This window comes from Hermetia illucens, chromosome 3 (assembly GCF_905115235.1).
Source record: "Hermetia illucens chromosome 3, iHerIll2.2.curated.20191125, whole genome shotgun sequence".
NCBI classification, from domain to species: domain Eukaryota; kingdom Metazoa; phylum Arthropoda; class Insecta; order Diptera; family Stratiomyidae; genus Hermetia; species Hermetia illucens.
Window position 1 is genome coordinate 82809455 of NC_051851.1, and position 27726 is coordinate 82837180.

At 38.0% G+C, this 27726-nt stretch overlaps 1 protein-coding gene across 4 annotated transcripts in view; it reads left to right on the forward strand.

Annotated features, from left to right (window-relative positions):
- The window catches only part of LOC119650852 (N-acetyl-D-glucosamine kinase), a 49741-nt gene extending 22547 nt beyond the window's left edge, over positions 1 to 27194 (forward strand). For all 4 annotated transcript variants that reach the window (XM_038054002.1, XM_038053998.1, XM_038053999.1 and 1 more), the window contains exons 3-5: positions 24433 to 24643; positions 24708 to 24933; positions 26521 to 27194. In XM_038054002.1, the coding sequence (XP_037909930.1) occupies positions 24433 to 24643; positions 24708 to 24933; positions 26521 to 27116 (1033 nt within the window). In that variant the 3' untranslated portion in view covers positions 27117 to 27194. The remainder of the gene's footprint in view (positions 1 to 24432; positions 24644 to 24707; positions 24934 to 26520) is intronic.
- Positions 27195 to 27726: the final 532 nt, after the last annotated feature.

Here is a 27726-nt window from a genome sequence, read left to right on the forward strand (position 1 = left end):
TGAAGAAGACGGACAAATACTGCCAGCACCAAGTTTAGGAGAAACAGTCCGTGCAATTCATTGGCTAAAAAATCATAAGTCCCCAGGAGCCGATGGAATTACAGCCGAATTGGTTAAATATGGAGGCGACCAGTTACACCAAGTGGTTCATCAACTTGTGCTTAAGGTATGGGACAGCGAATCAATGCCTGACGATTGGCAACGAGGCATTATCTGTCCCATACATAAAAAGGGAGACATCACACAGTGCAGCAATTATAGAGGTATCACGTTGCTGAGTACCATCTATAAGATATTCTCCGCTATCTTGCTAGGCCGGATAGCCCCATACGCCCACAACATCATTGGCCCATACCAAAGAGGCTTGACTCCAGGCAAATCAGCAACAGATCAGATTTTCTCTCTACGGCAAGTGATGGAAAAACTGTTGGAATATGGACAACAGTTGCACCATCTATTCATCGACTTTAAAGCATAGCATAGCCAGGGTAAAACTGTACACGGCCATGAGAGATTTCAGTATCTCGACGAAACTAATAAGACTGACTAGGCTGACCCTTACCAATGTGCGAGGCCAAATAAAAGCAGCAGGATCACTCTCAAGACCATTCGACATCAACAACGATCTACAAGAAGGGGATGCCCTATCATGCGCCCTTTTTAACCTGGCCTTCGAGAAAGTGATCCATGGTGCTGATGTAAATGCAAGAGGTACGGTCCTCTTTAAGTCCACCCAACTATGCTGCCGATATCGGCATCATGGGAAGAACGACACGAGACGTACAAACTGCCCTCATCCCGATCGAGCAAGCGGCAGTCGGGGCGAGATCTTGGGCTGCACATCAATGAAGACAATCAAGACAAAATATATGGTGGCAACGTCAGCACCGAAGACGAACCAACCAACAACATTAAACCGCACTGGTCAAACAGGGAGAATAAGGATAGGAGAATACAACTTTGAGACCGTTGACAATTTCTCCTATCTAGAGTCGAAAATCACAACCGATAACAGCTACGATGATGAAATCCGCGCATGGTTGTTGTCAGCCAACAGAGCCTATTTCAGCTTACAAAAACTGTTCCGCCCGAAACATCTCACCATAGGGTCAAAGCTCTTACTGTACAAGACTATGTATTCCTCGGAAACTTGGGTTCTTAGCAAGAAAAATTGCGAACTCTTAGCCGCGTTCGAGAGAAGAATCCTCCGAAGAATTTTTGGCCCCCTACATGAGGATGGACGATTCCGTAGCCTACACAATGACGAAATCTATGAGCGATACCATGGCCGTCCGGTTGTGGATAAAATCCGGTTCAATAGGTTACGGTGGACAGGTCACTTAATCCATATGGATGAGGATGATCCCACCTGGAAAGTCTATAAGGGCAATATCTATGGTAGAAAAAGAAGACGAGGCAGACCCTGCCTAAGATGGAGCGATGGCGTAGCCCAGGATGCCAGACAGGTTTTAGGGATATCGAACTGGTGGACCTCGGCGCAAAACCGGGATACCGGTTGTTGCGCCGTTGATGATGATGATGATTAATGGTACTCGCCCTACTGCATGCAGTTTTCATAATCAAACTCAATTTTTTCCCATCAAGCTTTGAAAAATAGTGATTAAAAAATCGACCTTAAAAAAGTTTCACTGGATATATCAATAGAGTAGATGAATTCTATTCAAAATGGAAATAATATTTGCACTTGTTCCAAAGACGTCGCAAACGTGCAATGATACATCGGAAGTGTAGTTTAGTTAAGTTTAGTTAGTACATATAGTATAATTAATCAATAAAGGGGATTTGGTGCACGAATTTTTCTGGCCGGATGTTTTGGTAATTCTGTAAATTTCATTGTACATCGGCCCTGAGAAATAACCAAAAACAGGGGTAGAGTTAAAGCATTTAAAGCAGTCTATATACAATTAGGAGAATCTATAGTTCAAGCTAGAAATCTTGAAGGATAGGCATATCTCGGCAGAGATATATAAACTAGTGTTTCGCGATCGTCGCCGATCTGGACTAGTAGTGCTCCTTGTAACGCTTGGAGTCAGATATCCCTTCAACAAATATGCTAGGCGCAAAAATGAAAAATTTATTCCATTCCATCTGAGAGACCACTTCTTGTTCTATGAGACACAAAAGGACCAGAGGAGAATAGCTGGGGATATAGTAGGGAGTCACTTTAGGGCCGGACTTCTGAAACGCTTTCTACCATAATCTGCGAAAACTCAACACGCCAGAAGAGTCGCGTCTGGATAGTTATGCGGATGATGTCTGCGAGGATCCTACATCCAGCAGAAGACGTCTTCTTATGAATGCATATCAATCTGTTCTATTCGACGATGCGGCGGTATGACACTGCTTCAGAACTGGCTGTGATGGTGATTGTAGGAGTGATTCCGGTTACCCTCTTTCCTAAGATATACAAACGTAAGGAAGGAGACTTAAGGGAGGTGATTGCTCATAAAAGTTGGCCATGAACGCTAAATCGGTGGCAACTCTCTTGTCAAAATGAGTTAAGAATCACATAGACTGCGCAACTTATCGGCAATTTGGATCCGTGGCTGAATCAAAAGCATAGTGAGATTGATTATTTCCTTATTCAGCTTCTAAGCGAATATGGACGTTTTCAACACAAAGTTGTGTGTTTGCAACACTCCATACGTAAATGCATTCACCTACCCCACTCAGAAAAAAAATGTACTGTGATGAATCAGATTGTGAAATGACTGGTCAGAAAGGTCATTCTGAATTCATGTTTATGCTACATGTCCAGTGGAAGGTGGTGAATAGTGCAAGTCAGCCTACAATGCAGTTCCGCAGAAATGTTTTCCTGCATGTGCTATATGACGATATCCTATTTAAAAAATGTGGGCAGGTTTCTAGTATTTCCGCCTCACAGCGTCGTTTCAACAAAATTTCTTGAATTGGAATTCTCGTCTTACCTGGCATCTCAGCCCTTTGTCGTAAAAGCCATCACAAAATCTAGAAACAGCAGGTCAAGGTTCTTAGATAAAACGGCAAACTTCCTTCATAGAAAAATCGTCAACTAACGGATCGCAAAGTCGATTTACATTTCCCTGTCATTAAATCTTCGTCTACTATTACACTAAAATGCCGATAATTCATATGGTAAAGGGACTGACGATTTGGTACGAAATATCGGGATTACCAATATTTGTACGAATTAACCGGAAATGCGAATAATGGATATACGAATTATCGGGATTTCACTGTATCTAAATTTAACCTGAGTTTAATTCATAACAGTGTAAATCCTCTAAATAACATCGACACTTGTACCTTTAATGCAACTTTTTCTCTACGCTATCCTGCTTTCCAGACGAGCGCCACCTTTGTATCAATTTTCAATATAATGTTTCCAAACAAAAAAAAATAGAGAAAAGAATAAATTATTTAACGAAAGCAATGAAATTCGAATCTCGTCATGCCTGTTTGATGTTTTTGTTTGCGGATTTGCGTTTTTTTGGGTACTCCTCGCTTTTTCGATGCTCCCGAGACTCTGAGATGAGGCATGAGGAGTCCTGAGTTCGCCATCCAGTTGAAGGCCGACTGGACCAATAGAACTGTGTGGATCAAAAACTGAGAAAGTTTTTTGCTAATTGGTCCGATCCGCCATCAAGTAGATGATGGACTCAGGACTACCTTATAACCCTAAAAAAGTGGGACCAATAACCCCCAGTAACTACTTCGGTCACGCTGCTCCCAAGCCAGAGGTAGTGTCTGATGAATTCCCTTTGCCTTGGACAAAGCCGGAAGTCGTCTATATTTGTTGGACACAGTTTGCAGGTTCTCCCTGCCAATATTCGCCATATATAAGAAAACATTTTCCTGGGAGGTTTCTTGGAATGCCTACAATATAAACTTATTCGTCAACATAATGCAAATTTCTGTTAGAGATGTAACTTCATCTATGTCCTTGCACTGTGTGGGGATCTTATGCCTCTGAACATATTACGACATATTTTTTGAATGGCTTTTAAACTTCGATTTAAGGTAGAAATGCATGTAAGAAAGGTATTTAGTGGAGCTTAAAAATAGGGCTTTGAAATTAACATTCATAGGCGTTCTTAATTCATGGTTATCAATAACTTTTCGGCAGGAATATTCAGGGAATTGAAAACCTTAAATCTGCTTTTGCGTGTTAAACTAAACGATTTCCATGTTTCAAAAATACCATATTTCGGAAACATTAGTGTAATTTGTTCCACTTTTCGGTCCATAGCTGCCAAGTACTGAATAAGCTGTAGTGTTTAGCTCGATAATAGACGATTAATACTTTAATATAGTTGGTTGTTGTTGCTATCACCGAAGGTGAGTTTTCTCCATTAATTCCATCAGTGTAAATCAATAACGTTTACAAAATGATTAAGGATCAAAGTCAAAAATTACCTGACCACGTTAATGACGTTGCCTGAAAGAAAAATGTCCTTAGCTTTCGAATTTGTGAGAAAACCTATTTTGTCTAATATTATTGAAGGAAACTGTCCCTAAGCTGCTAAACTGCTCCCTGTCCTAAACTGCTCATTAAGGGATTTGGTAATGGAAATGCTCATTCGATTTAAGACCTATTTCAATGGAATTCAGTTGGAAGTCTAAAGTATAATATTTTGCAAAAGGGCTAAACTCACTTCCCCTGAAACAAAAAAGAAAGCATTGCCCTTAAAACGCATAGCATGGAACTGTATAACTGTGCCCCATCTTATTAACACTTTCAACTTCGATGCCCTAGGAAAAATCCCGTATCCAGAAAATTATACAAAAAGAAATCCAATTTACTTTCAAGATTTTTTATTATTGTCACAGATGCCGTATTTCGGGAATCAACTGTTCCCTTGCACTCCGGGTTTTATCCTACTTAAAAGGAAAGAATATTATTTCAAAAACTAAACTTTTGATTGAAAACGTTATTCAATCTGAAAAAAATCTAAGATCGAATGGGAACTTTCAAACCAATTTAGATGCAATAAAGCTATATACAAATAAGACTAACCGATCAAATATCTCCATCTCCATAGTGTCAATGTACTGTAAACGGAAAGGTTTTCATTTCATATTCGTATTTAAAAATAGATTTGATATATTTGAAGCAATTGATTTCGTTAACCTAAATTAATTGTCCTCAATCAAGTGATATAAATTCTAATGCTCAATTAGTTAACATTAATTAAGCATCAGAATTTATACCAATTGATTGAGGACAAGTGTTTCAAATTTAACTTTTCCTATTGAATTAAATTCTTGACCTGAATTGCTGCAATTGGTAATAAGAGTCTGATATTAGGTCAGAGAACTTTGCTAAAAAAGAGAAAAGAAACAATAATGACTAACTTTTGAAAATATATATTTGGGTATCTTTTTTGCCCATTTGACGGGGTGATGTCGGAAGTGCCTGAGCTGTGCTTCCTCATTCTCTCTAATAGATTGCAATCTTTGTTTTGATAGATTACAATCTTTGTTTTGATTATGGATTTTTGTTTTTTTTAAAGGACGTATTTACTTCTTTGTATTTTTCTGGAGTAGAAAGAAACAATAAGTTTCCAATGTTACAACTAAGCACTTGTAGCGCAAAATAATAGGACATTTTCATGATTTTTTTTAGGAAAACTACGAAACTGTTTATACGACCATTATATCATCTTAAAGTGCATGCATTGAATAACTTTCAGTGATTTTTTTATTGGAAAATATTTCAATGTATTTGGATTTTTATTTTTCTGTGATGTGACCAAAATTGTGACACCTGGATCATGTAAATCAAAAAACGCCGATGGATTTAGTTAAGGGGACTTCTCAGAGTCAACATTTTTATGCATTTCTTTTATTTATTAATTTAATAAAAGATAGTCTGAAAACCATCCCTCAAAGTTTCAAATCTAAATTCACAGTAATTTCTTTTTTTTTTATTTTTATTTTGTGAAGGCAAGTCAGGAAATTTCAGGGCATTTTTCATTTGAATTGTATTTGTGACCACACCTTTTTCCGGACACTTTTTGAACTGCTCGTCCATTTATTTTCTGGAATTGTTTTTAAAAAATCGACTACAAATTTAACAAGATTTTAAATTCCGTCGCAAACATCTTCTGAAACTTTGAACGCGATTGTCTCAAAATCACGTTTTCGAAAATTTCTCCCCATTTTTCTCACAAACTACTTGATTGTTTTCAACAAATTTTTATCAAAATGATCCCAACACTGGTCATCATGGCCTGAACTAGAACTTATTTGACATATAGTTCCTTTTTTCGATGTTTTAAGCAAAAAAATCACAGTAATGTTGAAATTTAATTTTTTAAAAGCTGCCAAAATACTATTTTTCAACCGATCCCGTCAGTTCTACTCCGGGGCGTAATTACTTGTGTGTTAAAAAACTCTAAGAAAAGAGCAATCTCAACATCAATATATCCAGTGGATAACCACAAGAACAACCGCATACGCTTTTTACCTTGATTTCATTCTTTATCTTCAAAATAAAACAAGTCGAAATACCGGAAGCTGGTGCTTCGGGTATGAAGGTTTTGTGTTCTCTTTGGAAGAAACTTTCTAGGCACATTTTGCGTCCGTGTATGGTTAAAAACCCAAAATGTTCCTTCATATATTTTTCAAACCGCCCTTAAATAACGGAAATAGGTAGAATTAGATCGAAGGAAGGTAATACCCCTGGAGTCCCGGTTTTGCGGTGAAGTCCACCAATACAATGGTATTATACTTTGGTTTTTGGTGCTAACGTAGACAATATGTAACTCGTTTTCCCTTGATTAACGTGCAGTCCTAGATCTCGCGCCGCCGCTTTGTCTGGAGGCAAGTAGACGGACTGGACATCTCGGACTGCGCTTCCCATAATATCAATATCGTGAGCATACGTCAGTTGTTGGGTGAACTTGAAGAGGATAATGCCTCTTGCATTAACATCAGCATCACGGATCACTATTTCAAGGACCAGATTAAAGAGGATGCATAATAAGTCATCTCCTTGTCTTAGACCGTTGTTGATGATGGATGGTCTCGAGAGTGATCCTGCTGCTTTTATCTGGCCACGCACATAAGTCAAGGGCACTCTAATTAGTTTTATCAATTTAGTTTTATCCTGGCTGTTCTATTATAGGCGGCCTTGAAGTCGATGAAATATTCCAACATTTTTTCCATTGCTTGCCGCAGATAGATAATCTGTTGCAGATTTAACTAGAGTGAAGCCTGTTTGGAAGTTGATAATCGTATATTCGGCTGCGGAAATTCTTATAAAAAAAGCACATTCCCAGTATTTAAAAGACAGCGAAAGCTCACTCAGTGACAAGAATACAAACTTTTCTGGTCACACGTCCGCAATTTCCGTTCTTCGCTCACTTCTCCCGTTATTAATGTAAAATTGGATTATCATACTTCTTATTCCCCTGAATCAACTTGTGAACTTCTTCGGGATTATTTTTCTTCGGTTCTCACTCCTAACAATTAATCTCATCTCTTTTCCGACACAGCTGATTCCTTTTTTGAATCCCTCAATTGTCGAATTCCTTCTTAGAAACATTGACTTAGTGGCGTTTGCGGTCCCAATGGTATTCCGAATCTCTTCCTAAAAAAAATGTAAACCGAACATCTTCCTTACCCTTACTATCACATAACAGCTTGTCCGAAGACATTTTTCCTGATATGTAGAAAGAAGCTCGTATTATACCCTCACACAGAAAAGTAGCAATTCCCCAGCAATAGACTACCGGCCTATATTCATTCTTTCCTCGTTATCAAAAACTTTTGAAAAATACGTGAAAGACTGCCTTTCGTCTCGTTTTTGTCACATCTTTGTGAAAGAGCAGCATGGGTTTCAACACGGTCGCTCGACTGTAACCAATTTATTGGAATTCACCAATTTACTGGAGGCGATGTCCATACAACCTATACTGACTTTTCCAAAGCTTTCGACTCTATTGAGCACTCCTTGCTTTTTACCAAACTCCGATCGTATGGGTTTCCAGTAAGTTTCCAGTTGTTAAGATCTTACGAGATCGAGTCCAATCCATTTCTGTTTTCATTTTTCGTGAATGATATTCCTCCTCTATTTACCAGTCCTAGCGTTTTATATGCAGATAATTTAAAATCGTTTTCTAGTCTTCAGTCAAACCTTGACACCTTATCTCGGTGGTGCGTTCGTAACAAGTTGCGAAATGCAATTCTTTATGTTATTCACTAAAAACCCCTCCCCCGGTACCTGTTTATTATCTTGATGGTCAGCCCTTAACCACGATTGCCTTTTACAAGGATCTACCTTTGACTTTTTACATCAAACTCCGATTTAGTTTTCATTATGTTTATGTACCCAGCCGTGCTTCAAAAATGTCTGGCTTTATCCTTCCCTCCTCAAATTTACCAATTATGAACGATTTTGTGTATTTCTTGTTTAAGAACATTTGAGTGTAGAACTGTTCCATTTACAGGTCGCCTGTAATGTATATGCATTTAGTATATCAGACTACTCACTTTAGTGTGGTGGGTGGATTACAGTAAATTTGCACAATAGTGCCATTTCTACCAGCGATAATGGGATTTCCATCAAACTTGGTAGTACTGTTCTTTATATTATAGCCTGTGGTACTCATTTATGATTCCAGGATGAATTAAAGGGCAGTTTCCACTGAATTTTCAAAGACTATGGTAATATACTACATATAATTCGTTTTATTTGGGTAGATATCGATATATATAGATTGGCTTCTGAGATCAATTAAGTGATCGCTTTCCCTTTATAAAGGATATCAAAACTAATATCAGCTTTTTTTCCATATATGGGGACCCCTCTTCAAACTGTAGAACGATGTTACTCATTGCATGCGTGAGTGTTCCAACCTTTCAATCAAATTTCGTATCAGTAGGTATAACCGTTTCTGAGGAAACTGGGGGTGACAGATAGACAGTCGTACAGACAGATAAACCGACTTTAAAGTTTTATTTTACTCGAATTTCTTGATCCTGCGAAATTCTATTGGAAGATGCTTGGGACATGTAGTGCACAATCGTAAGATGTACGAAGGCAAGATGGCTGTGATCAAATGAGCCCCAAACGTCCAAAAAGGGTGATATAACATGAGTGAGCTAATCTCAGGCCACACTTCTCATGCTAAAGGTCAATGGAAACATATAAGTAGGATTCGTCTCGGCTTTTTTAGATAATCAAAATTGCATTATATTTTTTGAGAGCCAATGAAATGCGAACATATAAATATTATTGAATCGCACTATTCTGATGCCGAATATATCTCTACTTAATGTAAGTATAAAACTTCAAAAACTGCAGGCGCTTAAATTTACATAATTTATACAATGAAACCAGTTTTCTCGAATTATGGTGATTAAACAATCAAATTAAAATGTAGCGACATAGTAAGAAAGTTTCAAACAATTCATTCCAAAACATGCTTTAACTCCGAAAGTTCATTGACAAATATCAATTGCATCAGATTATCGAATTGAAGGGTAGCGAGTTAGAAACAGGTATTCAAATTTTTCACATTTTCTTACCAAAGAATTTGTAATCGTTTCTTTTCAAGGCCTTGTGGATATTACAAAACTTTATTCAAATGGTCTCAGTAGTAATCTGCTGTGGATTTTTGTTCCAAAAATCTTGGCCCTAGAATGAACTCATTTTGCTAGTTTTCATTCATAGAAACGAAAATGGTATAAGAAACACCCAAATTTTGAATCATTCTTGATAAAAATTCTTATATCCAAAATGAGGAAAAAAGTCTATCTTTTGAAAAAATTGATCCCATTCAATTGAAACTAAAGAATCATATTGGAAAGAACTCTAATCTCCGTTGGATACCCAATCATCAAATTATCAGTAAGATAGTAAGGAAATAAAATATAATGAATCCGGAAGCTGGACGCTTCAGGTATGAAAGGCTTTGTGTATTTTTTTTATAGAAACATTTGAATGGACATCAGTACTTAGCGCGTAATATGTGCATATATTATGTGAGAATATCCACCTTCGCGTGATAAAAGTCTTGAATTTACACAGAAGCGACAACTTTGACCTATTATAAGTTTGCTAGTAATAGTGCGATTTTCACTAAACTTGGTAGGATATTATAGCCTACATTACTGGAAAATTTCGTAATAGGATGAACCTAAGGCGGATTTTGCAATCAATCACTTTAATTTTAGTAAGGTACTTCGGAGCCCAGGCACCAAATTTGGTGTCAATGACTGTAACCCTTTACGAAAAAAGTGCATATGGGAATATGACTTAAGGGAGGTTTTCGGGTAAATTTCTAAAATATGGTAATATACTATTATTAACTTTATTTAAGCCGATATCGGAATGAGACGTATTTTGAGGCCTATATTCCGTATGGATTTACCATTGTGGTTTTTTTTTCAGACCTTTCAGTTGGATTCTGGTTCTGAGAACGAGACCTATTACACTTTTTGGGACGCACATTTTGAGCCCCGACTTCCGTATGTTGCACCCGGTATGAAAAATATCAGCAGTTTCGAAAAGTACTAGTTGAGCCCTTTCATTTGATGTCCCACATGACTGTGAAAAAAATTTACACCCTTCTTACACATGGATGAGGAGCCCCCTTGGACTCAACAGAATTGGCGCCACATTCTGTAAGTAAAGGGATTTACATACCACCCTTTCTCACCAAATTTCGTAACGATTAGTTTAGCCAGACAGGCAGACAGATAAACAGAGATCAAATCGATTCCAATAAGGTTTTATTTCACACAAAACCTTAAAAAGGTGCTTCACAGTCTCCTAATATGATTGCATTTCCATTTTTCCAAGAAGAAGCGGAGCATCATATGGTGATTATTCCTGGTCAACTTCAAACTCTCTTCACAATGGTCAATTTGGGCCGATCGCCGGAACTAACCCATCGATGTACTCCAAATTAAGGAATCCATTGCAAAAACCTTGATTGTTAAACCTTGGTTTCAATCCAGGGTTCAATATTTTTCCACAGGGAGTTTCGTAGGATGTTATAGTAAATTTTCTCCACTTTCCGTCATAGATTCCGCCTCCTTGCATTCGATTTCTCTGACCATTGTCACACCTGGTGCTGCGCCCTCCCTTATGTCCTCATTTTTAAGAAGCTTTACCTTCTTTCGCAGAATTTCTCCCACATTCACGAAAACCGGTCCGTGTGGTTACATTTCCCCACACCAGCATTATACTAGTTGCTCCCCTTTCTTTCGCTCTTCTTCAGAACTTCTCGAGAAGCCCGCACTCTTCTGTTGTGCTGCGCCATTAGGGCGACCTACTTGTCGGCTACTTTGCGAGATTGGATATCACTGAATGGCTTAACCAGCAATGCAATTGTCGTCCAATCTTATTGTGTGACCTATCCACTGCCACTGCCGGCAGAAACCACGCTTCCTAGATATACAAACCGATCGATACCTTTGATGCTCTGCCCATTAATTTAGAAATGCAGAGTGCGATGACCGACCAGACTGAAAACCTTGGTTTTTTTAGTGTTTATCTTCAGTCCAACTCTACTTTGGTCAAGGTCCATGACCCGGTGAGAGAGTAAACAGATGTCATCAGCGTGATCGAGATGTTTGAGGGAACTCTGAGATCTCTAAAATTTTCCTTCCATGCAGGAGGCGACATTTTGCATCTTCACATGTCGTCTTGATAACATTAGGTATTAGGTGAAGATCTAAACTCCCCGCACTATTCCACAGTGGCCCGTAAGGTTTCGATGTGGTCAGTGGACGACAAGGAACACGCAGGTGCTCCTCCAATTGCAACACTCAAAATGGTTACTCTTCTTTGGAATCATCCGTACCCGCATGTTACTGTGACTAGCTATTCCATCCATAAGAGAAGTAACCTCATCGCATGTGAGGTTGAAGATTGGCTTGGTGAATGGTTTTATCTGAAAGAATAAAAATTTAGATTGGTATCCATAATCTCTCGAAAAGATGGGAAAAATGTTTGGCTGCAAATAAGAAATATTTTGAATAAATACCTGTTTGCGTTTCTTTCAAACAAGTGTATCCTTTTCACAAAAAAACGGCGGTTTCATATACACACATTTGTTATCGTATGTGTGTTACATTAATAATATTTTTTAAATTTCCATTTACTATAAATTGCAAAAAAAGCTTGCAAATCAGATATAGATACATAGGCATGTATATAGCTTCGACAACAATTCGCTTTGACTTTTGCCTTATGGAAGGCGATTAGAATTATTTATGAGTGTAAAATATCTTGGATTTGATATAAACCTTCTTTTTGAATTCAGATTAATTTTTCGATAATCGTCAATATTCCGATCGTCAATAACAAAAGTTTGCTTTCTTACATTGACGTCATCTGATAACGGCGATTATCCGGTATACACTCGGCGACAATACTATCGCAACTTTTTACAATTCAACCAATTGATGTGTGTGATTTTGCGTATCTTCACTAATTTTAAATTATCAAAAGTTTTAACTAATGTGGTTTTACAAATATATTGTTTTATGTTGGTATTTAAGATTTAGAAATTTGTAGACTGCAAACCATACCCTTTCGTAAAAATTCGCCGGCCTTAAGGGGGTCATCCCGTGTGAAGGCCGTTTTTTTTTGCCTTTTTTTGAAAAATTATTTTGAAGGACTGGATAAAGATAGAAACTTGATTTTTTCACCATATGTTTATTGATATCTGTAGTATATGTGATAAATTTTTCAGCTTGATTTCATAGCTAATTTTTGGAATAGGTGTTAATTTATACACCCATCTCCAAAAAAGGTGTTTTTCTGCTGCCACGCTGGAGGGCGCTGTGTTCATCTGAGAGAAAAAAACTAAACGGCATTTTAATGTGGACAATATTCCACGGTCCGCAAACTAGGATAATTAGAAAATATTGAAAGGTAAATTTTTGGTGGGCTTTTAAACTTAATTTTTTGGATTTTGGTGTTTTTTTACGGTTTTTTTATGAATAAAAAAAAAACTACCCGTCCGATTGCAATTATCCTAGTTTGCGGACCGTAGAAATATGTATTAAAGAAGTCGTGAAAATTTCAAAGAATTTGGTTCGATAGATTTTGAGCTATGGTGGCAGCCGATTTTCAAGATGCAGTTTCGAGAAAAACGCATTTGAAAATTTGAATGTGATTATCAACAGTAAAATTTTAACTCATCATTAATCTGTTATACCTGGTCCATAGAGAGCACCCTCCGTTTCTTCAAAAAAGTCTTGTAAGCCCGATTGGTGCTCTCTGGTTTCAATTCTGACTCTTTTAGCGAGGTCGGTCGATCGTCGTTCGGACCGCCAAATTCGCGCTTCATTACAGCGGTCGACATAAACCTGTCATATGTGACCAACTTGACATCCCATTGTCACTATGATTTTGAAAATGCCATTGAATCCTTCATTGAAAATAATTACAGCCAGAAAAGTAGCTATTTCTACGACCTTGGCCCCAGAATGAAGCGAAAATCCAGATTAATGCATTTAACGACTCATTGTTATTCTGGGTCTCCGCTCCTAAACATCTGTTCAAGAGATCATCTCGTGACACATCTTCGTAGATTGGTTTGATGACTGTTTGAACTTCTTCAGTCAAAGGTGCCTTCTCGTGGTGGAAAGTTCTCCTTAAGCTTGCGCTTTGCGCCATTTGCACTAACTGTCCTCGCCTGCTGGACAATTTTGATGCTGAGGATTTTCGTCTGTAGAACATTTATGGAAGAAAGTTGCCCAAATTTCTTGCTTCATTCCTTCTATCGAATTTGCGTGTCGACGAATAGCTAGCCCAAAAAATGTAGTGAGGTCGTTAACAACCTTACCAGTAAGTTTTACAGCCCATTTTCCACCAATGCCTCTGTGATTCTTCTTTGCGTTTCTAAGCCGCGTTCCCATTCTTTTCTCGACATGTCCTACGCATCCCTTTTTTACTACTACGTATATTTTATTGTTTGCAGAACTACCGGAGAAAACTCCAGCAAAAACCAATATACACTATACAAAACTTGTCGCAATTGGAACATCCATGTTCATGCTTGCTAAAAGATTCTTTGCTGATGTTGATGCGAAGTCCTTTTTCTTCTCTGATAACTATCGATTCCCATGAAATACTCGTTTTTTAGTGCGAGCATGACGTTGAACGTTAAAGTGATCTCCCTTCTTATGATCCATTTAAAAAAATCACTGAACACACAAACAGCACAATACTTTCAACAAAATATAACTGAGTATAGCGTGAAAGCCTTTCAGTGCTCACTCTAGACTGGATTATCCTTTCTATTCCAAACAGCAAATAAGTTTAGACAGTTGATTGGTTTTCCATCTTTTTATATTTATACCTATGTTCGAATTTATAAGGCTCAGGTAAAAAACTAACAAAAAAAGATTCGATGCTCTTTCTCATCGAGTACTCTAGCCGCGGCTGCAAACTCCTTACTTGTTTAACCCTGTAATTTCTGAAGGACTCGGAATATCGGAAAATCCCTTTGCCCACATATTCTCCACTATATATAGATACAATTCATGCAAAAAAAAATCGATTTCTCCAACCCGACACACGGGATGACCCCCTTAACCCATGTATTGCATTTTTACCTATGTCACGAAAAAACTGTGAAAAAAGAAAATGCAAATTATTACCTTTTGTATTTTGACTACTATACGGCCCAGTGCTATCAAAAACTTAAGTTGGTTATTTCAACTACTTTAGTGCCCTCGGGGCCTATTGGTTTGACCATTTTTATATATTACGTTATTTGTTATTACGACGCCCTTAATCCTTTTTTGCATTAACAGGTAAAATTCTACAGGTAGCTTCTTTGTAACATCTTTATTCCACACTGAATTTGTAATTTTTTTCAGGTCAATAAACGTTTTGGGGTTCCTTTGCCTGGTTTTAAGCTTAACAGTTGACTACTCCCTTCCAATAATATTAAGGTCAGGGCTGTTTGAAGACCACTCTAAAAATCTTATTGGCATCAGCCTGACATTTTTCTAAGTAAAACAAGAAAAACGGTTTTTCTTTGATAAGAAAAAATATTTGTTGCGTTACCATCAAGGGTAACTTACACATTCTGCTCGATAAAAAGGCAAAACACAAAGTATATGGACACTCTTGTAATAACTTCTGGATTGTTGACATAACTCCTTCTCTTATTAATGTTTTGTACTTTTCTGCATTCACAGAGGATCAAAGTGGCTCCAATTTCTTGATATATTATGGATCCTCCGATTATAACATACAGTGAATGTTTGACAGTGTTTTGAACACATATACCATAAAAGCGCCCTCCACGTCTAACGCTCTGGCTACCACCACCTTAACATTCGTCCAAAAAGATTCATGGTGTTCAGCCCCCCGTCGCTTAGCAGATTGCATTTTCTGCATTAAAAGCGACTTTTTGCAGGACTTCGAAATTTCAAACCAATGTCGTTTAGCCTTCTTTGAATTGTCTTGGCCCTGTACGGTTAGTCTAAAGTGAGGCAATCTCTAAACTTTGATGAAGAAAGGGGTCAATATGCTAAACATGAATTTGTTCAATGAATCCGAACTTTGGAATAAAAAACCTGAGATAATTCCCGATGTTACGGGGCAGTCCAGTTTGGTGATATTCCTTAAAAAATCGTTCCACTGATGAAAGATGGACTTTTAAACGTTTTGCAATGTCACAATTTTCACTTTTACCCTTTTTCTCTTTCGTGGCGCTATTTACCATAATCTCTTTTATGTTGACATTTTTAGCACTTGCACACATATTTAGTAGTAATTAGTAGCTGATATGATAATCGTTGGCGCGAAAATCGAATGGGTCTTGGTCTTGAAGCATGTTTGGGCACTTCATTAAAGATAGTGACGTTACACTGCAGTACACTGTAGGAGGTAATGTCGTCAATATTGCGCTCGACCATGATAATTTCCGTGATTTGAATCTGGCACTCATTCACAGCTGAGTCGACTGTTATCCATTCAGCCCCTCTGCCATCAGTGAGATTTGAACCGCGACCTTCCACTACGGCAGTCTAGCGCTCTAACCACTGAGCCATCCGGATTATTAATAGCTAACTGTATACTTAATTTGCAGTTATATGTGTCTGCGAAAATTATAAATAAACAATATCGTTCATCTACTCGTAAATCAATCAACCCAAATTCCAAACCTAAAGGAATGTGGCTACTTGGTTTTTATTAAAACAGAACATTTCATTGAAAATAGAAAAATACGCTAGTACTGTCGCCGAGTGTACGCTTTCCTATCTTGTACTTACTCAAAACTCAAAACAATAACATTCTGCTCATCCTATCTATACCTCTACATGTATCTATAATATTATATTTTTATGGCATATGCACTTGCTATCCACGCAAATGCCGATTAAATAGTGTCAGTAGGTAAACGATTAGAAAAAGCGATGGGACCAAGAATACTCCAAGGTCTCTTCATTATCATTGTCAATGACAATAACCATTTATTTGTTATCACTGGAAGTCATTATCACTTGGAGTAAGTCCAAGCGTGTGTAGTGTAAATAAAAAGACAAGAAATGTTTTGGATGTTAAGAAGTTCAGATTGCATTTTTTATTTAAAATTGGCAATAGTAAATACATTATACATATATGATGTTTACACATGACAATGATGTGCATTTTGTTTGTATAGGTAGAATCTCGGTTAGGATATCACCCCTCGTTAGTTAAATATTATAGTTAAACTATTTGTCAAACTGAAATCGATTAATATAACTACAGATGTATACTACTACCATATAACGAGACTGGTCTGAAATACCTCAAGCGGTTAACCTTCAGCGGCTCTGCTAGAATTGAAAGCGCAGAAAAAATCTGAAAAAATGTGAGACGAGCCTCCCATTCAAGATACAAACAGCGGCGCCTACGCTATATTTATTTAAAAGTTGACGACATTCAATACTTTTACAACAATAACGATAGTAGCGAGAGTATCAGTTGATTCCGTGTCGTAACGAATGCAATGTGGTTGAATGTTTTTGTCCACTATACGTATTTCAGGTATGATAAAAAAGTCATTAATTATGTCACATATCAAGAACGGGATTTTGAAATGGGTGTGGAAATCAAGCCGGGATCTAAGGGTTTGTATCTGTTCTTGTAAAGTAAGTAGTGGTAACTATGTAATTCTGGCTAAAATTTGTTCACAAATAAAAATAAACCGGAAGCCGGCACTAGAAGCTTTAAGTATGGAAAATTTTTTGTGGGAGTAGCCATAAAAGGCTATCCAATTTAAGATATTATCACTATTACAAGTTTGGTTTATTTTTATTATTAATTCAATTATGGGATTGATTTTTTGTGGAGGATGACCTTGATTTGGAATTGTACATCTTCGGAATCTTCGAAAGACATCAGCAGATGTCGTAAGATATTATAATACATTGCGAGGCATCAACTAACTGCAATTTTTGTGTGGCTATCCCTCACCTCTTCCTTTCGTTCGGAGCTCTTTTTGGGCGTTTGCTATAATGCCACTAGGTCCTGCCATCCGTCCTCCGACTGAAATATATGATCCACCAGAAAACTAAACTCGGAAAGGTTCAAAGAGTGTGTAGAAAAATATGCTCCATGCCTTCTTCTTGACTTGGGTAATCTGGATATGCTGGGGACTTGTCGTGGCCAAACCTGCATACGTATTTACGGTAGCCATCGTGGCCAGATAGTTGCTACGTTTATTGGTAACCACTCTATTCATAGTTACGATCAACCCACCTATCAACGATTAGAATCAACTTATATGTCTATCATCTAACCAGTGATTCTATCCTTTCCTCGGCCCTGACAATTTTCACGGCATTTTCGGTTGTCGTTCTCCTGCCGTCGATTCATGAAATTTCTTCAGCTAAAATGTCTACCGGCACCAAACCGACTATGACTAATGCCGCGTCGTCGGAGATCATTCGAGAGCCACTTATCACCCTCAGGGCAGATATTCCATGACCGTGACAGGAATTTTTCTAATTTCCTTGTTCGTTAATGTTGCGCACAAGAGCGGCACCACACAGTACTCCTTTGATCCCTATGACGTGATAACTTGAATCAATGGAAGGTGAAGTTACGCATTTTTGTGTGATTGATAATCTGTTGTAATAGTCTTTTGAATAGCGCTTGCGCTTTTTCGTCTTCATCTGACTCCGGCAATCTGTTGGCAATTATTTCCTCTAGAATTTTTCCCATCCTATCCCCTCCCCCTTTTAGGCATATTGAATGATGAGAGGAGGGATTGGAGTTGCTGTTTACACTTTCCTCTTCGTCGAGGCATTCATGTATGTTTTGTATAAGCTCTCACTGCTTTATTCGGAATGCCGGCGCTTTCTTGTCGCTTATTTTCTTACCCACTTATCTTACTTATCTTATCTTATTTCTTACCCAATTTATCGTCGGTGATCTCTGAAATGGCTGCTCTGATTACTTCAACAACGGCGTTCGATCTTTGCCGAAACACTGTGTCAGCTACTGGTTTCAGTATTATCGGCCAGGTTACCTCCGGTATGTTCTCCTCCTTTATTTTAAACATCATTACTCTATAGACTGTTTTCCAAAGGTTTACGTCAGTTTCCTTGCAGAGGTTTTTAGGCCTTCTGCTTTTCCTTTCTCTGATCGCTTTCTGCAGGTTGTGCTTCAATTGTCTAAAAGATAGAAAGCTGTTCTTAGACACTTTGCCCTGTATTCTTTTATTCTTTCTGCAGAACATACACGAAATTTTTGTCGCAGTTCTTCACGATTTGTGAAGGTATCTCTTGCATAGCTTGAAGTGCTCCTCTTCATTTTTACAGTTTATCATCAAGTGTCCAAGCTACAGGCATTGGAACCACTTTGCAATCACCGCCTGTACGGAAAACAACCAACCCTGTTTTTATCCTTCCTGCTTTCAAAGACTTCTTTTTCACTTTATGTATCGTCGCATGCTTGTCGTGCAGATACTGTTTTTAAGAATATTGCATTCCTGATTCCGAATTGCGGCCCAATCACCGCGAATATGTCCTTCTTGGTGGTAATTGTAATCCCTGCATCCGATGGCAATCCGGTGGATTTGGAGTTCTAATATCTGGATGCATCCCCAGGGCTTCGTCGATGTTCCTTCTAAACTTTGCCAGCTCGAATTTCGAAGCCGAAAACTTCCGCACTGAATAATAATTTTTCACATTTTTTTTCCAAATTGCATCTGAATTTATATCGTTTTGATGACGTACATTCCGACCAAACGGTCATTTCGCAGTTTTTCATCATGTAGAGGGCTGAATTTTAACGTGATTAAGTACTCATATATAAACATATATCAGGTATTATATTATATATATATACATATATGTATATATGAGTTTAAAAAAATGTTGAAGGGTCGATGAAACAAGGATTTTTACTATGTTTCAGAAGCTAGTTATCTATAAGTTTAAGGAATACTGTCTTCCCCGTATATCATCACCATAAAATTGTTCGCTGTATGGGAATCAAATGATAGACACAAATTTAAGGTATATATGAATGCGGAGAAGTAAAGCCATTCAAATGTAATAAGGTTTTGTTTTACAAGTCTGCCGCATCTTCAGTAATTTCCAGGCTATGTATGTCTACAGCAAATTTTCATTTGATTTCATTCATTATCTGGCGTCGAAACGTGCTATGTCGAGTGGTTTCAAAACGTTTTCGTTGGAATGTGTCGCGGCGAAACGACATATACCCGCTTAGTATATCTGCATTCCACATTTCGCCTTTTGCTTTCCTAGATTTCTTAGATTTCCTAGACCAAATTAACTTATGAACTATGATCTCATTGCAGTGCTCCCAATATATATATATATATATATATAGAAAAAATCCACCCCACCCGAGCAAAAGGCGGCCAACCACAGGATGAGTGAAAGGCAAAGACCAAAGTTCCGTATAACAGTGTTATGTGTACTGTAACTATGCACCTTGGGACCTCTTTCTCAAAATGCAGGAGTACATTTAAGTTTTGCTAGCTTCTCTAGATTATATGTTTGTAAGGGTAGTTCCCAGTCTCCTCTGGGTTTACTACGTACGTTGTTTCTGCTCCTAGACCAATTAAAAGAAAAATATATTTTTTCAGTGCCCTTTGTTTCTATTTTCTAGATGGTTACCTTTCTGCTGGGAACCTTGGTGGTGCTTATGGTTAAAATTCAATAAATCCTACGGAATTGATTGTTTCTAGATAGCATTAGAAAGTCTTTGATATCTCAGGGAAACCCTTGCAAGTTGCTTTATTCTGCAAGCGAGAGCAATGAATGCAATTTAGGGAAATAAACGCTCTTAATGGTTGAACATTCGACTAATTGTTAGTAGAACCCCCCGACTAATGAGCTCAAAAGGACAATTAATCAAAAGCGTAACAACTACCCTCGTTTCAGGACCAATTGTAATTGCTACACCTTTCCTAGCACAGAATCTCAGGTATGAAGCCAGCAGAACTCTATCCCTCAAGAAGGTCAAGATCAGCTTGAAGCCAACTGGTGACCTACCTGCTTAACTAAGACAGGCAATTTCCCTATCCTCGACTTGACTTTTATTTAATTTTTTTTACTAAAATCAGCAAAAATCCATAATTGACGATTCTGCAATTGAGTACGAAAAGTGCAGACATCAACCTTTCGTAGCAATAACAAACGCAATCCATCAATATGCATGAAGTGCATCAAAATGTTTATATAAACAAGTCGAGATACCAGAAGCCGGGAGCCTCGGGTACAAAGGTTTTGTGTTCATCTTATGCGAGAAACTCTCTATGCACGATTTTCCATTTGTACACAGCTAAAATACAAAATACTCCATCATATTTTACAAACGCCAAGATACACCTATGTACATACAAATCAACGACATAAAAACTGTGTTCACCTTAAATAAACAAACATTGTCTGTGCGTATTAAAATAGATCTAACGCATCTTCATGGATTTCCACTCTACTCTGTGCATAAAAGCATACGTATATATGTTACGTACGTAAATGGTAACCAGGTACACACACGTCTATTATATTGGTTTCTTCCCGCAAGCATTATTAGCATATACATATACATACACATGTCTACCTAGAGTGATTGACACGGAAATGTAAATAACGTAGCTCATATAAGTTCACTTTATATGATGATGACCCCATACATGGCTTGGGTGCTTCTATAACTTTGTTGATAATCGCCGGATTGCCGTCAAACTTTTCAGAATTATGTCCTACATTATCGTTTATGAGATGTACTTCAAGATGAACATAAGATGGGCTTTCCGGTAAATTTGCAGAACGTGGTAATGTACTATTATTAACTTTATTTGTGCAGATATCGAAATTGGCTGTACTTTGAAGCCTAGATTTCATATTGCTGCATCACTGTGATTGTTTTCAGCCTTTTCCGTCTTGTATAATAGGTACTGAGAACGAGACCTGTTTCACTATCATCCCTGTGTTTCACCCAATATCAGAAATAAGATTAATTTCGAAAAGTACTAATTGAGCCCTTTCATTTGATACCCCTTATGACCATGTTCTGTGGAAAAAATGTACACCCCTTTTGCATGTATGAGGAACCGCCCCTAAAATTCACTGCATGCAAAGGGACACACAGATCACATGTTCGCACTCTACGTACTTTTCGACTGCTACGTACCAAAAGTGTCTGAAGCTTTTGGCGGAGACTTTCCATGTCATAACAGCAGCGATAATGGATTTCAAAGGAAATATGTGCGACCATGCTACATCTCTGAGTGCCCTAAATACTTCACGCAGTGACGCGGGGGTTCTTAGCTTCAGAGATATAATAATAATAATCATTGGGGCAACAATCCAATTGGATCAGGGCCTTGAAATGTGTTAGAACACTTCATTCAAGACTGTAACCGTACACTACATGAGTACAGTACCCTATAGAAGATAATGCGCTCCCTCGAGATTATTACCCTGATTTGACTCAGGTACTTATTCACAACTGAGTCTACTGGTATCGGACGTCAAATCACGACACAAATCACAGTGGCACCAGTGAGACAGCCTCGTGCTTCAAAGACATGTAGATGTTAAATAGAAGACAGTACGAATCTGGAGCAAAACGCACTAGGCTAGGCTATTGCCGGACAGGGCTCTTCAGACTATAGCACAGGCTGTAAGGGTGACAGCTCTTTATATCTCTATGTATAGTCCAGCCCTGAGTTCGAGATTCTTCACCATTTTCTGTAAATTTTGCGGGACTAATCTCTGCGTGGATCTTTTCTAGTCTCCATTCCTGCTTCATAACGTCTGGCGAGGGGTCGTAGTTCCGGATTTTTTCTTGCTATTTTTCAACAGTGTTCCGTTTCAAAGGCTACATCAATTATGAAGCATGCTCGTTCTTTCTTGAGAAGCAAAACTAGATCGGGCTTGCTGTTATTGGTGGCAATAGTATGATCTCACAGTAGTGACATGATCATTTTCCAAGATTTTCTGCAGAGTATATTTATAGTAAGGATGATAGTTTGCATCAACTTATACTTCAACGCAAGGTTTGGATGGAGAATCTTGCAGACTACTGATGTACTAGGTATTGTTCGACATCCCGCATGCAGATGATATATGCAGGACACTCTCCTCTTTACAATTGTATAACCTACAACTGGAGTTATGAAGAATGCATAATTTTTTTGTTCTAAATTGATGTGAGGAATGTTTTAGTCTCGTAAAATAGTCACCGTTATTCCACCATTTGTTGCAGGCTTGGATCTTAATGAACAAGAAATTTTTATAAGACGTCTATTTTTTTTTTTTTTCAAAATTTGAACCTTCTGCTGGACTGAAGTTGCATTCAACATGGGATCCCATTCTCTGCTTTTCAAGTTCAAAGGAGACAATGTAATAATGTCATGACGTTATTCTGATATAATTGGCTAGAGGATTCTTTCTCAAACAAAAACTAGCGAAGAGAATGCACTTGATTGTTTTTTTTATTTCATCCATTTATTCCCCGTCCTAATTGTGGATGTTGTTTGCAAGAACTACCCTTCTAAATAGATGTTACTTCACTGTATCAGACCGAAGGTATATAGAAGGGCAAAAATGGCGAAGATGTTGATAGTCATGATTTTATTTTTCCTTAACAAAATGGTGGAACTACTTTCGGACCGGCAATTATCTAATTAAAATATTTTATCAACACCCAGTCAGTACTTTTAAACCGCTTTAGCCAGAAGTTCTGAATTTTTGCAATTCCTGGCACCTACCAATTACTTGCCTTTTCAAGGGATATTCCAGTACCAGCTTCAGTTAAAGTTATCTACATATATATAGTCAAAAAAGCGCAGGAGCCCCCTTCACGTGGGGCGCCCATATTTCGGTTTGTCTTGCAACATATTCGTATTCAAGGGTTTACAGAAACCATCAACTCTCTCCTGCCCAGTTCAATCAAATGTTCTCCCGGATGATGTACTTCAAGAAATGCTGCATTGACTTAGCTCCGGATTTTGTGAAAATACTATCGGGTTTCCTAAGAAAATCAGACTCGCTCGACTCGTTTCGTTTAAGCGCCGTACAAAGCCTTGAAGTCATTCTTTCGCCGTCCTAAAGGAGTTTCAAATCAAAACTCTGCGGATCATTGTACGGAGTTGAGATCTCCGCTTCATTTGCTCTTCATTGACTTTGAGATTGCTGTCGACCATGTGAACAATGAGTGTATCAGTGGGCTCTGGCTGGTTGATGACGTCTACTTGCTCTCACATCAAGTTATGAACCTTGGCCAAATGCCTCTAGATTTTTGAGCAGTTACTGTACTCTTGTTGCCTGCACGACGCTGAATCCCCCTTCGCTATTTTGCCTAAACTCTAAAAATGCAAATGCTTCCCAACTATCCCACTATGCTGCTTTATGCCACTTGCTTCTGCCGTGTTGTTGGGTTTCTCTGGCTCGACACAATCCCGAACAAAGAACTACATTCGTATCACAGAACAATTGAGGGGGATTATATACTTCTGAGGAAGGCCTGAAAGTAGTTAAAACTTACTTCAGCGAAACGGCAGCGGTAGCTTGCGTGCTTCCTCAACACAGGGCGTACCATAGGAGAACCAGTGCAGCGTCCATCTTCTCATTTCTATTGTAGCTTTTCAGTTCAGTATACAGTATTACATTTGGAATTCGGATTCGGTAAAGGCTTCAGAGTCAACCACAGAGCAAAATCCTTTAATAAGTCAACAAGTCTCCTCGACACTGGGATTTGATTGCTTTGTTTATCAAAAGTAGCTAAGGCAAATAACCCTGCGATGTCAAATAAATAGAAGTTCTTTTAAGACATTACAAGCCACATATTTGCATCTCATTTTTTCCGCAGCAGTTAAGAATTATCCACATTTCTAGGAACTAATTGTATACATATCTTTCCTTTATACAAGGAATTCTCAATTGTTCACAATTTCTAACTAATTTCTTCTCTACTTTTTACAGTGGCGCCACACACTCAAAACTTGTGATATGTGACGAAAATGGTGAAACAGTTGCATCTGTTTCCGGTCCTGGAACCAATCATTGGCAACTTGGTATTCCAGAATGTGCCAAACGAATAGCCGAAATGGTCAATGATGCAAAAGAAAAAGCTAATATTCCATTATCATTAGAACTAGACTCATTAGGATTAAGTTTAAGCGGCTGTGAACAGGTGCGTATACATGATATTACTTCAATTCAAATATTATAATGATATTCGGTTTTCGTTAACATAGAAAGCATCAAACGATAAACTTGAAAATGAACTGAGGTCAAACTATCCTAATGTTGCTCAAAACTATGTAGTATGCAGTGATACTGTAGGCAGCATATATACAGCATCACCAATTGGCGGAATGGTTCTAATCGCTGGAACAGGATCGAACGCGCTTTTATTAAATCCTGATGGTTCATCGCATCGATGTGGTGGTTGGGGACATATGATGGGTGATGAAGGAAGTGGTAAGTATCTGAATGATTTCATTATTTGCCTTCCATAATTATAATTTTCCATTACCCCTGAAGCTATTGAATTGCAGAAGCGGTAGCTCTTACCTGAAAACCAGTTGTGAGAGCTACTCAAGTCAATGCATATGCCTCGTATGCCACTGGGAAACTATTCATTACGAATCTTAAAATGAAGAAAATTCTGAAAATCCATCCGAAATAATCGAACCACATGCATTAAGGACAGTAATAAATAGTTCTGTTACACAAATGGGAAAGTTCTGCCCTCAAATATACTTGCAAACAAACAAACAAACAAACCCTTTCATATTCGTTTTGAGAAGCTCTGGCCAATAAGGCGGAGTTGCGCTCAATATAATTCATAGTCATGTCGTGTTCTACGAATTATATAAAGGACATCTGCGAGCCGCTACGATCACGCTGCTCCCAGGGCAGAGTTGAGGCAGCGTCTGACGATTTGCCTCTGCCCTGGTAAGAAACCGTAACGCCGCCATCGCTTCACTTTTTTGAAATCCTTTCATACCTGAAGCGTCTAGCTTCCGGTCTCCCGAGTTGTTAATATATTGATTAGATATCTTGAGTTGTAAGGCGAACTTCTATGACGTTAGTTAGCAAAGGGCCAAAGAGCAAAGCCAGCTCTTGGGTGCGAGGAGAACTGAACTTACTGTTGAATGTTTTGTATAGGTCTTCCCTCATGCTTGACAATAGCCAATGTGCATGTTCAGTTTGTGCATCCCCAACTCATTAGTTCATTAGAATTTCTATTGCATCAGCAATTGCGACCTTAGATTCAATATCAACTAATTATCAATTTGAGTTTGTCTATTTATAAATACATGAGCTTTCTCTAATTATTTCCATGCTAAGCATGTATATAAACAGTGTCCCTTTATATCATCGCAAATATAATTAAAAGATTTCCGCGAACTACTGATTAAAGATTAATATTCCAGCATTATCTCCAAAAATGCATTGTCCTACATTTTGTTTATTATCGATATACCATGATTTATTATGTCATATTCTATATACAAAAGTGCTAGTAAACATTTTTTGTTATCATTGCCGAACACACAGTTCGAAGGGCGTATTCTGGGACCATCGATTGCCTGTTATCATGACAGAAAAAAACTAATAATTGTGAATTAATTGATAGATTGCTGACATTCGAGGAAATATGTATGATTTATGTTTGAATTCTCCGTATTTTGTTACTACGATATAAATGGCAAACTCTTGCTTGTTTATTAAGCTTTAAAACATTAAAGATACTATAAATCAAAAACAACGTGTATTCGCGAAAACAAATAATTGGGGTGGCTTGCTACTTTTTCTACATGTTTGTCAGTAATTATTCATGAGTAATTTAACTTCCTGTCCTAATCAATGATGACGGTCTTGAGGGAACTTATTGGGCCCGCTTTAAAAAGGATTAGATTCTTTTTGATCAGAATCATTATATTGTCTAGTATATCTATATTACTTAGTAGAAGCGTTTTCTTAGCTTGTTGTTACTGTCCTGAAATATGCTTGAAACTTCAATTACGTTACCTGTTACTCACATAATACTTTCTATTTCAGCTTGGTGGATATCAAATCGTGCCGTTAAGTATGTATTCGACGACATGGACAACTTCATCAGATCACCTTACCCTACTGAACGCGTGTGGCGTTTAATCCAAGAACATTTCAACATTGAGACACAGGAAGATCTCCTCCAACATTGTTATTCAAGATTCCATAAAGCTTTCTTCGCTGGGCTTTGTAAAAAATTAGCGGAACTTGCGAAAGACGGTGACAAATTAGCAGCTCTAGTATTCAGTGAAGGGGGCTCAGTGATGGCCCGACACGTTCTGGCGATAACAGATAAAGTTGATAAGGCATTGCTCGTCTGTGACACGCTGGACATAGTATGTGTGGGTTCGGTCTTTTTGAGTTGGGACTTACTGTGCAAGAGTTTCATAAAGGAGTTAGATACAGCGGATTTGCCGTTTGCATTGAGGTTACTTCGTATTACAAAGACAATGGCCTACGGAGCTGCGTACATGGCAGCTGATCACTTGAAATTTAACATGCCCCGGAATTATCAAGATAATTATAAAGTGTTCCATCATTATAAACCAGGAGAGGATCCCAACAAGCAGATCCACTTGAATGGAAACTCGATTGCGAGATAGAATAAGGCTCAATCTTCTTTGAAGCATGCACTATTACTTTTACTCACTATCAAATAAACAAAACAATATTGTCATAAATGGTCTTTGTATTTGTTCCTTTCCATACCGTAAATAAGACGGGAACGATTTTAATATATGGACGCATATACTATATATCCTATTTTGTGACTCACTGGATTGGAGGTGAGTGATTGATTGAAAGTATTGTATTTCAATTTATTCTACAGCTTCTCAATGAACTAGCACTAGGACCATATCCAGGGGATGAAATGGACCTCCCGTTCTTCCCTCCATACCATCCTTGGGTTCAAAATTAAACTCCATCATTTTGCCATTAGAGTAATGCCACTTTAAGGCACTATAACTTTTAAGCTGACCGCCGCGAATTTTCAACAGAGTTAGAGTCCTGCTGCATACCATTTCCATCCCTTCCCCTTCGACGACAATGCCCAGGGATCACTTTTTCATATTTTTATTTATTTAAATCTGTTTTGCGCAAAATATACAAAAAAAATAAACCAAGAAATGCTCTATTTCACAAATGAATTTGCTTCCTTACACAAAACAGCAGGCAGAAAGTGGGGCTGTTAAGTTTAGCGCGAACTCTACA